The 12,189-nt window shown below is 40.2% G+C and overlaps 2 protein-coding genes across 2 annotated transcripts; one reads left to right on the forward strand and one right to left on the reverse strand.

Annotated features, from left to right (window-relative positions):
* Positions 1–1,847: 1,847 nt before the first annotated feature.
* On the forward strand, positions 1,848–2,241 carry CTAM01_07876 (uncharacterized protein; the record flags this gene model as incomplete). The annotated part of the gene is made up of 3 exons (XM_060523897.1): positions 1,848–1,916; positions 1,969–2,130; positions 2,188–2,241. 3 exons carry the CDS (start codon positions 1,848–1,850, stop codon positions 2,239–2,241), a joined length of 285 nt encoding a protein of 94 aa, XP_060381352.1.
* Positions 2,242–3,874: 1,633 nt separating this feature from the next.
* CTAM01_07877 (pectin lyase) lies at positions 3,875–5,380 on the reverse strand (the record flags this gene model as incomplete). Its single annotated transcript, XM_060523898.1, has 2 exons — positions 3,875–4,798; positions 4,856–5,380. The coding sequence occupies 2 exons, from the start codon at positions 5,378–5,380 to the stop codon at positions 3,875–3,877; spliced, it is 1,449 nt and encodes a 482-aa protein (XP_060381353.1).
* Positions 5,381–12,189: the final 6,809 nt, after the last annotated feature.

Genomic DNA, 12,189 nt, shown 5'->3' on the forward strand with positions numbered 1-12,189 from the left:
GCTTGGCCTGATTCGTCTTCGGAAACGCCGACCGGCCGTCCATCAATGCTGAACCCTAATACGCACTCGTTTGCGAAACCTGAAGACCTAGACACACGACTCGCTATAACTAGCACAGAATGACCATCCTCGGCCGGAACCCCTGTTATAGTAGCTCATGTCTGTTGGGATGCCCGGCTGGGCTGGGGGTTGGATCTGTCTATCCGTCCAATCTCTGAGCCTTCTGGCCCATTCGCGATCATGGAGGGCAAAAGGCTGCAAATGTACGTCTCGGAAGGAGGCTACGCAACATGGGCCGAGTGTCAGGTATTGATCGTTACCATGCCGAGCCTCCTGGGATGACCAACAAGCCACTTGTCGGGCTTATGAAGCTTTTCTGCCCTATTAGGCCGAAGGGTCACTCTAAGAGATGGCGTTGGCGGCCATTGGGCACAGGTCAATGGTCATGCGCCGTGAAGTCTTCGGAACGGGTAGCTAAGGCGCAAAACTGCGCGTCTTGTTTCGTTGCTTGTGCGTGTGTTAACATTGCGCCTTTTTGATTGAGAGGCAAGGTCGTGAACGAGAGATGACCACATGGGCCCCAGGTAGCTTAGCTCGATGCGTAAAAAACAATGTTGTATCTCAAGGCAGCAGAAAGTGCTACGAACAACAACGCTTTTGGTAGGCATATCAAGTGGTAAATGCGACAAGCTCAGTCACTGTGTGCCATGTTGCCGGCAGACAGCATGGTTATCGCCAGCCTCTCAGATTGAGGTTCGTAGTAAATTATGTGGGGAGTTGGGATTCATTGCTTTCAGAACAGTTCATCTAAGAATATCCCCTAGCGAGTCATGTGACTTTGATTCTGATTCATCATAGTTCTGGGGTTAAGTTTCCCCGGGCATTCTGTGATTCGGGTCCATCAGTATCAACAGGTTTCGTTGTCTCGGCCCAGTTCCAGTTCGGAAAATGCTCATCACAGCACGTACCACGGGTGAAAGAGGCCGGTCCGTCACTGAAACTACGGCACCAGATTAAGGGGTCTGTATGAAAGGATGTACAGCAGGGAAGTCTATGAGGATAGGTCGTCTTCAAAGTTTAATGATCTGTTCGAGATCTTTTCGCAGAACCTGGCGAGCACCCAAGCGCAGACAGAGGATGGCACTAAATATTTGGTCAAAGCAAATATGATCCTGCATCATAGCCACAAGATCCACCTCCCGTGGTACAAGCCCAGGAATGGCAGCGGAAATATCAGCTTTCGAATGCCCTGCTCCATGAAAAAGACGAAAGTCAACGGGCATGATTTTCAAAATGTCTTTCCAGAATAGAAAAGACATTCCCCAAGCAGAAGCTGGATCTGTGAGTAAACCATTCTCTGAGCACCTACGGGGATAGGAGTAGTCTAAGTTTATGGATTAAGCCGATTCTTGCCCTGGGACATTTTCTAGTTGAACCGAATCCGAGTCTCTCTCCATTGAATTATGATCAGGATTAACAGCTTTCAGGATGTAGATAAAGTCTTGTTTGTATCCACAACTATAGCAGAATGTCTACCTGCCTTGGAGAATATTTCTAGCTCGTCGAGTCATCTAACGTCCTATACGGATGGACAAGGTTTCAGGAGTCGATGCCAAGGTTCTAATGACTCGGAAACCTTTCTTTCGTTACTGAATTGGAAATTTGTGCTGTGCCTCCTCTAGATTGTTACGAATGACCATTATAAAAGGTGGCGGCAATCGCTCATTCTTGTAAGCCTTCCTTTGCTCATACCTCACCCATTCGAACCTTTGAGACTCAAGCTTCACCACTTCCCTTATCTACCATTACAGCGGCAACAAATTGCAAAAGACTCTTCATCATTCAAAATGCAGTATTCCATCGCCATCAGCGCTATTCTTTCGGCCATGGCTATCCAAACTACTCTTGCTGCTACTGTATGTGTCCCATTACTATCCAATTGGTAGAACGGCAGCTCCCGAATGACAGTGCGACGTCAAAGGCAAAAAGGAAAACTGTTGCTGGGGCAAGGGCAACGAATTCTGCCAGAATCAGAATCGGAACAACGAAATCTGGTGTAGCAAGGACAAGGCAAATTACTGCAGCAATGTCATGAAGCAGGGCACCAATACGCCCGTCTCCGCAACTTGTGTAAGCACATACATACAACTATCTTTCACTAGCGACATCGCTTACTGGATTCATTAGGATGCTGATTGCTGTGATACTATCACTGGCTTCGGAACGGGATGCCCCAAATAGATTCATCGGACTATCAAATCAGTTTTCGTGGCGGTCATCGCGAAATCCGTTGGCAAGGCATCTTGTTCTCTCAAGAAGGGTTGACGTTAAGATATCCACAAGTCATTTAGAGGAAATTTAGACATGTACCCCCTCGCTCGCATGAGATGACTTTTCTGCAAGCTTTGCACTATGTGAGAAGATACCAGGTTCTTACTGCTTCGATGGTGCCATAGGCACATAAGTTTTCGGATTTACACCCGTCGAGGGGCCTCACTTTAATCTGAACCAAATTACGGCATTATCAGTATTCTCGGTAAATAGCACACAGTTTGAAAATGTCAGGGTCAAAGGCTCAAAGGATATCTGTCATGAATTCAGGGGTGTTAGCACCTGCCAATGCTTGCACGGAGCTTAGGCGCCGTAGCTGCGCTGCATCTAGGGGGCACGGCAAAAAGTCACATCTCGTGTGTGTGGGTAAATACCAGTCCTTTTCTGTGGCTCTCGGGCGATACGCTGCAGACAACTCTGCAGTGACCGGACATGGCCTGCAGCTGGGCGAAACAAGTTGCAAGGTAGGCGAACAGTATGCCTTGAACCCCGCATAATTGACACAGTTCGGAACTGAGGGCTCCGAAAACTTGTGCTATCCCTGACTATTTGCTCTATCGTGCGAGTTGGCAAGTGCGGTCCTAGCCGGTCCACGTTGCGCGCTTGTAGTTGGCGCTGCTTCAGGTGACACGCTCTGAGTAAGGTACCCTAAGACAATGATCTGCTCAAGCCGTCCATTGTCTGCACCAAATGTCTGACCTTTTGACACGGGAAGGAAGACCACGTTCAAGTAGTGTTCAGCGTGGCTGTCAGCAGAGAGCCAGAAGCATCTAGGTTCCGAGGCGGTAATGAGCGACGCCCAACAGCGGCTCCTAAGCCACGCTCTGCTACATATTCCTGCGTGGATCTAGCGATTGCCACACCGCTCCTCGAGAAGTGTACTTGCTAGCTTTCAAACACTCGTCCGAGTCACCAACGGGTTGGCGCTCTAGGAATGCGGGCAAAAGCGTGGTCACAACAACCACGAACGAAGCCGCCATGGCAGCGATCGGCAGGGAGCAATACGTTGCTTCGGTGGGCTACGACGGCACGGGGAAGGATCAAAACGTCTCCTATTAGCTCACTTTCGTCATGTAATCAGCTTTGTTGCTGAAATGCTAGAGCTGTGTTCGCTGGCCTACCTCCTCAACTGCGTGCAACCGCATGCTGGTCAATGAAAGCCCGGCAGACTGTCAAGCTCTGTTCCTGTTGATTCATCCAACGAGATCTTCAAAGTTCACGCCCTGCTGCCGGTGGGCTCGTGCGGAGATGGCCAGACTTCTGCTAAGGTAGTCTGAGTGAGTCTCCGCGTTTCTCATGACAAGCCTGCAAAACATACAAATGGTGCTTGGCCTTACAATAATAGGTAGTCGATGGGGCAGAGCGAAGTGACGAGTTATCGGCAACGTGAAACGAGTTAGGTTAGGCAATTTGATGCATGTTCGTGACCGAACCGATCACTGAATAGAGGATGGCGATCAACATGATGTACAATTTTCGTTCCTATCTACAAAAGACCAAGTGGCTTAACAGAATATTTAGGCTGCATATCTAATGCGCTGAATTAAATACGACGGAGAGACTTCAAGCTACGTCTGGCGGCGGAGCTAACACATTGAGAGTACCACTCATTCTGGATGACGCAGGAAGTTCCGGCGGCGCAAGTGGTGGCACCACGCCAGCCGCTGCCGCCGCACTGGCTCCAAGCCTGAGCAGTAACAGTCGACAAACTGGACTCCGCGGCGGCGGGCTCCTCAGTGGCGGTCTCTTTGGTAATAGTCTCGGAGGCAGCAAGGGTAGCCGCAGCAGCGTTGCTCTTGGTCGCAGTCTCAGTCTCAGTGGAGGCTTTTTCAGCGACAGCTGTGGAGGAGCCGACGTTGGCAGGTCCGGCACTGCCCTTGACCAGCGTGGAAACGCCGGTGGCAGCAACTGGTTTGACGAGATAATCCTTGAGCTTAGAGAAGGTAGACAGAGCAGTGGTCTCCTTGAGAGACTTCCATGTACCGCAGGAGGAATCAAGGCTGTTGACCTGGCACGCACGGCCGATAGAGGAGATACAAGAGCTGGCGGAAGAGGCGTCAGGGACGTTAAAGCTGTTAGAGTACAACTCGCCGTCGTAGGGAGTATCAACAGACTCAAAAGCATTACCCTCGATAAGGGAAACGGTGCCAGAGTAGAGTTCAAAAGCGTGGCCCTTCATGTCAGAAAACAGATTATTGGTCGCTTGGAAAGTTCCCTTCTCGCCGAGCTTAGGAGACCGGCCGGACACGTCGTGGAAGTAGTTGCGATCGAGGGTCATTTGGTCGCCGTTACCATTGAGCATCATGGTCCAGTAGTGGTTGCCGTTGCAGGAGGCAGAGGTAGTGGTGATACCGTCGAACTCATTATTGGAGATAGTAGCGCGGGAGCCGTCGTAGTGGCTGACGATGAACTGGCGGCCGATGAGAGAGATCTTGTTGTGATCGATCCAGACACCATCATTGCCTCCCTACCAAACTGTTAGCAACTAACATAGAACATTTTGAGAAATCTGCTGGTGCCTTACCTGAAGATCGATGGCATCACCTCCCCAAACAACACCAGGATTAAGGTTGGTGATAGTGATACCCTGGATGATGACGTTCTTGGCGTTCTTCTGAATGCGGAGTCCCTTACCAATGAGAACTCCCTTGCCGTTGGAGCCGATGATGCTCTTGTTACTTCCGACAACTAGAGGCTCGGTACCAGCAACGTCGTAGGTGATAGTAGCGACGACGTTGTCGCTAGTTCCGCAAGACAGGTCTCCAAGAAACAATTGTCCACCTTTCGCGGAGCTGCAGCTCTTACGGTCGCACCCAGCTCCTGAAGCCGACTTACCGGTAAAGTCGTACTCCTTGTCGATGACGATGGTGCGGGCGGTGTTATCGGAAAGCCATTCAGCCAACTCTTCAGCAGAGGATGGGGTAGCAGCGGAGGCGCTACCACCTCCAGTGACGCCAGTGGCAAAGCCGTAAGCCGTGCCGACAACTTTCTGAGCAGAGGTCGTGCTAGCGACAGCGGTGGCAAGGATGACAGATGCCGAGAAACGCATGATAGCGGTAGGGGAAATAGAAGAGAAACACTGGATGAAGTCAATAAAGGAAGGATGCGGTCACGCCGGCGCGAATTTCGGTCGAAGCTAAAGTTGACACCAAAAATGAAGGATTGGGATCATGACCCCGAGAACACTTGGGCAATCCATCGTGAATCTCCATCGTATTTCAATGAATTCAAACAGTGATAATCGGACAGAGTCCGATAAATTAAGGGGCATAGAGCCCAGAGCACAATTGATCCACCAAACATGGGGGATTATCTAGTGAGCCAAGTCGAAGAAAGAGAGACAATATCTGAATGTAATCAAAAATCCCGATGTCAAGTTTCCTACTCGCCATAGCTGGCAGCGCCCCCGTTCTAGCGCACTAGACCAATATATTCAGGATCCTCCCATTTGAGAGAGAGGAAAAAATAGACCAGCCTGGAACTCTCTGCTGCGGCCAGATTTCCCAATCCGTATGGACCAACGCAATCATGATTCCTTCTCGGGTGTTATCGCCGAGAGTAGGAGCCGTAGCATCAGCTTTAATGAAGTTGATACAAATTACTTTAACTCTGAAGCTTTTATCTAAGAAGGAGGGAGCTGCTCAACTCGCAGGGACTCGTGAGCTATGGGCCCAGAAGCGAGAAGGTCAAATCATGGTGTTGCTGGTGGAGTATAGTACGGGGATAAAAACCCTACCGATGCAGGGGAAAGAAAAAGGGAGATGGAGCATATTGAGTTTGCCGTGGGTGACATGATGCCAAGGGGGCTGGTACCAAAGATGCTTTGGTACGTCTGCTGATTTCCATTGCAGTTGGCCTGTTGATAGCCCTGCCGTAATTATCCGTACAAAATATCTCACCTTCGACGGAGGCGGCGAAGTGGGGTTTAGCGGCATATTGAAGGCTCGGAAGTGTGATGTGCTGTGGATTCGTATGTTTGGCTGATTTATCTGGTAGAGACGAATTGGTGAGCTATTCTGAGGATGAATCATATGAGTAGAGAAAGACGCCGGAAAACAAAAGGCCCACAAAGCCAGCCTTCCGTATAACCGAACCAAACGGCGTGGCCATTCAGCGTGACGCAGCGGTTAGCACACCATAACTCGCAGGATGGTGAAGCAATGGAAGCGTTTCTAGCAGATGTACACAGCCTTTGCTGTGTTCCATTAAATTAGGTAAAGATGTAGAAAAGACTTTTGGGGGGAATACAAAGTCAACGATACTTGGATGGACTTAAGCTTAACGGGTCACCTCAGCTTGGCTCCCATTATCACTATACGAGTGAATGAGACCGTAGATGTTAACGCACGCTGTTGGAACTGCGGCACAGCAGTACAGGTATCATCAGATCAAGAGTGAAGCGACATGCTCCAAAATCTGATGGAACTAGAGGGGCATGTTAGATGAAGACACAATCGTAAATGCAGCGGGGGATCAAGGTAGTGGGATAGAAGTCGTAGCACTGCTGCTGAAGAAGCGCGAGGTAAAAGTCAAGATCACACCCAAAACTACATCTGTCATGGCGGAAAATTTCAGACCAAATGAGTCTAACCAGCGGCTGTCACTCCAGTAGGACAGTGCTAGACCCCTGATACTCGCATTCACAATGATGAAGCGATCGTACTTCTTCCAACAATTGCCTTACCGCATGACGTTGCTCGTCACCTGTCAAATCACTCAAGCCAAAAGCCAGCTCCTAGCTGAACCTTCTTTCTCACCCATCGCGCACATAACGTGCCCAGGTCAAGACACGTAACATCGCTCTACACAATCTTAACGTTATCCTGCTCCAACACCATCTCAGGCGCGTGGGGCATGCCGCTAATGGTTTGAGCCCGCTGAACATGAATACGAATGCCGCCGACTCGTGCAGCTCATACCTGAGAAAGTACACAAGATCCACCCTTGCTAATTTAGACTCAAAGTAGGTCAAGGCGAGAAGGAGGCGCTTCGGGATCTAGGCAGCTATAAATTCAAGGTTCTTGCTCTACTCTTCAGGTGCCGCGCCGGGTTTCAGTAAGTAAACTCATCTTAACCTTAAGAATTCGTCACTAGCCAGTAGGAAAAGTTTCTTTCTGCTCTCTAACCAATAATTCTCGACATATCATTATGCTAGTCGGTCAGTCTACTAGCTGCTCACTCGGCCTTCTGGCTCGAGGCCAGGGAACATACACCTGACACATCTTGAAGCAAGTGCTAAACGGACTAGTAAAAGCTGGCATGACAGCGCTGCCATGGTAAGTAGCAAGGTATCTCCATAACTTTGCCAAAGAAAAGAACCGAACAAAAGAAAGTTCCGGCAGAGGTGAGGGAAAAGCCCAGTTGCACCGCTGTCTGGAAAAAAGGGATGAAATTGAGCAAGCTAATCTGAGAAGAAAATTCACCACTTCAAGTGGAACTTAGTGACATAGCCTTTATAAGAGCCCTGTAATCATTGCAGAACCATAGGGCACCCCTCGTGTAGTTTGTGCGGGTTGTCGAAGTCAAATCAAGTCTCAGGGGAGCGTGGGCGAGCTCTGCAGTTTGGCGTCGAAGCTTGAATCTTGAATGACAGCCAAGGCTTGGACAGGGAGAAATAAAAACTATGAACCGTAAACTGCAGTGTGAATCTTCTTCTTCGTCTGCCTATTGGCATATTCCTGTCTGTTTATTATCATTATGGGGATACGCGTTTTCGATCAGGCGGGACGCCTCCGATCGTTTCCATTCACCCTAGCCTATTCTGAACTCGATATGCGACCCCGTACTTACCTACTCCCTTGGTTTGAAATTTCCTCGTCGAATGCCACGGCATCTTCTGTCGAGGAATGTCTAGCCCCTGTGATCGGCCAGGATTTGGAAGGCGTGAGTGCGACTGAGAAACCGCATCAGGTAAGTCAAACCACCCACTTTTAGCCCACCCCCCCTTTTGGCCCACCCTAATAACATAGTCTCAAAACATTAATATTAACTATAATTAATTAATTAACTACCTTTTACTACTATAATAATATAATTAAAATTATTATTAAATAATTCGACCTTTATAAGTTAATTAAAACTAATTAAATAATTATTAAAGTCCTCTTAAGCTTTTTATAAATCTTAAATAATTATAAACTTAGTATTTAAGTTTATTAACGTACTCTTTTTTTTAAGCTTTATATACTTAATTTTTATTTTTAAAAAATTAAATTTAATATTAAAACATAACTAAGTAATAAGCTTATTTATTAAATACTTTTTTTATTTTTTTAAATAGTAATTATTAAGTAATATTATTTAAACTAAGTTTTATAAATAGTTTTAAATAGTTATTAAGCTAGTTAGTTTTTTTAAAAATTAATTAGTTAATAATAAAGGTTATTAATATTTAGTTAAGTAGTTTATTAATATTATTAATTATTTACTTAGCTTTTATACCCTTTTTAAATAATATAACTTATATAAATAAAATTATTAAATTAAAAAGTAACTTAGCTATATTAAGTAACTATAGTTTAGTTACTTTTTACTTACTTTATATATTTAATAATATTAAATTAACTAAATAAGTAAGCTAATAATAGCTTAAGAAGTACTACTTTTTAATAATAGTAAGATTATTTATTATATCCTCTTTACTAAGCTTTTTTTTATAATAAGATTTAATAAGCTTAAAAATAGTTATATTGAATAGCTAGAAAATATAAAAAGTATATAATAAAATAGGGTGGGGCGATTAGTCCTAGTAGTTCTTTTCTAAAGCTAATTAAGCATAGGGATCTACGAGAGGGCTAATTAAAATAAGATATAAAAAAAAGGGCCCTAATTAGAAATAGCGAGTTTAGTAGCGCAGATTTTTGGTTTAATTATATATATACTTTTTAAAATTAAACTAGAGCCTTTTTAATAATTTATTTTTAAATATAATAATATAAAATAATTAAAAAGTCTACTTTTTTAATTTAGCTAATACTATCCTCTTCCCTCGGTTATAACTCCGTTAATTAAGGCCGTATTAACCTAATTAAAGGAGGTATCTTATATTACTTTTATAAGGATTTAGGGTTCTTTTAAAGCACCGTACCGCGAGAGTCCTCTATACCCTATACGTTTTTAATAATAATAAGAATAATAAATAGACGTTATTTTTATAATACTTTTATATAAATTCTATTATTATATAACTCTAATATTTATTTAATATTAATAATCGAGGCTAGTTTAGCTTATTAAGCCCCTTAATAAGGGGGGTCTTAGTTTATAATAAAAATACTTCTTTTAAGTAATAAAAAGTAGTCTCGTTAATTATTTAATTATTATTTATTATTATAATTTTTTAATTATTATAAGAGTTAAAATAAAGGGAATTAATATACGGGCGTTATAAATTAATATACGGGCGTCGCTCTTATATAAGCATCGCTATTCTACTTTTTAATTAGTTTAAAAAAATATTATTAATATAGTTAAATTCTGCTAAATACTTATAAAGTATCCTAAGCCTTTATTCTTTTACTCTTTTTACGCTTAGGTTATATTATTAAGCTTCGAAATTTAATTTATAATATTTACTTATAATAGCTTTTATAATTAAAGTTAGAGACGTTCCCTAGGGCTAATTTTAAAATAATACCCCTATTAAGAGACTTCTTTTTTTATAAGAGCGACTATTAATTAATTACGGCCTCTTATTATTATTTAACTAACTATTATTATTTCTTTTTTTAAAAAATAGCTACCCTAGCGTTAATTAATTTTATGGAATTAGTAATTTTAAAAAGTAGTACGACCTTATTACTAAGCTCCTAGTTAGTATATTATAAAATACGTAACTTTTTATAAACGATTACTTTAATATAGAACTTATATTATATTTTATTTACTATTTCCCTAAAAGAATAATAAAAACCTAGCGGATTACCCTCTTATAACTTTTTTTAGAGTATAACTCCTCTCCCCCTAACGAATAGTTTTAATAACTTTCTTATTTTATAATAAAGTAGTTTAGTAATACTCTTTAGTTTATCAAATAGGTTATTAAAACTAATTAATAGTTAATAACAGGACTACTTTAATAATAAAAATATATCCGTTAATAATAATAAATATAGGGTCCTTAAGTTAACTTATTACTTTATTTACCCTTATAACTATCCTCTATTTAAAGCAAAGCGTTTTTTTAAATTATAACCTCTTATTATATTCTAAATAACCGATCTTTTTCTTTTTTTATAACTTAAATCCTAAACTTATTAATTCCTAGCGATTTAAAATAAACTTATAATACTCTTTTTAACTAAGTTAATAACTTTATAAAAGCTAATAAATTTAGTATTATAAAGTAGAATAGGTATAAAGCTCGAGGCCGAATTATTTAATATACTTTTTAATATAATTAGTTTAATAAGCCTAAGCTTATAAAAAGTACTAATATTTAATAATATAAGTTTCGTAAATATAATTATAAATAATAAGTTATTATTAAAGCTTAAAAAAAGGATAAGTAGTTATTACGTTATTATTTAGACCCCTAGTATAATTAATATAATTATAGCCCTAGTTTTAAAGCCTTTACGCACCTTTTATATTATAAACTTATTAAAATAATTAAGGATATTATTAAAACTATAAGTTAATGAGTTAGGATTCGGGCTTACGATATGTATATTATTATTTAAGAATAGTTCTTAAAGTCCTTATTTACTTAGCGAGATATTTATAATATTAAGGCTCGTATAAACTAAGAGAAACTAGCTAAATACTTACTAATTATAGCGTTAATTAAGCTATTTAATAAGTAAAATATCCTATACGTAATAAAATAAGTAAATAATAAGCTAAACTATTTTATTAACTTTATCTAAACCTTTCCTTACTATTTCTAAATATAAAAGCGATTCCTTAAAGTAATTAGTTTTAATAATACTTATAATACTAATTATTTTAAGCTCTCTCTTTTCTAAGCTACTAAGTAAACCTACTTTAAATCTATTTATAACGCTACGTTCGGCTTTATTAATAATAAGAAACTAAAGGGTTTTTAGTTTCTCTTAGTAAGTATTTATTAATTTATAAATTAATACTTAGTCCGTTACCTTATTATTATTATTATAAACTATAATAAGTAAATAAAAGCTATACTAAATAAATAGTTCCTGGACGTTTAGTAATAACTCTATATTTACTATATTAACTCTAACGTTATACTTAGGGCTAAGTAAAAATAAGTTAAGGACCGTAGCTATAATAATAATAATAGTAGGTTTAATAACGAGGGATATTAGTTATTAATATAAATAATAGCTATACTAAGTAATAAGGATAAGGCTTATATTAATATACTTATTAATAAGCCCCCCCCTTATATATATTATAGGGTTTTTATAATATAAAAGCTTATTATTTTTATTAAAACTATATATATTTTTAAGAAAGCTTAGACTAAGTTTTATAAAAAGTTTAATAACTAACGCCTAATTTTCTAATACCTCTACGTAATATACTTATTTTTAAAAATATAATAAGCCCGTTATTTTATTTAAAAATACTAAAACTTTAATACTTACGTTACTTTTAGTATTAAGTTAAGTAATAATAATATTAAGGGTTATTTTTTAAATAGTCTTAGTTACTTATATTAACTTATTAATGTTATATAAGATATAATTAGTAATTAAGAGCTATGCTTTTACTAAGCTTATATAAAAAACGAGGTACTTATAAATTAGGAATATATAAGTACTCGTTTTAAATACTTAAATAAATTTTAAATAATACTTTTTTTAAAGTATTTTATTTTAATTAGGATATAAAGCTAGCTTATAAAAAAAGTAATACTATTTAGTAAAAGGCTAT

Source organism: Colletotrichum tamarilloi (assembly GCF_030869305.1).
Source record: "Colletotrichum tamarilloi strain Tom-12 chromosome Unknown Scaffold_26.1, whole genome shotgun sequence".
Classification (NCBI taxonomy): Eukaryota; Fungi; Ascomycota; class Sordariomycetes; order Glomerellales; family Glomerellaceae; genus Colletotrichum; species Colletotrichum tamarilloi.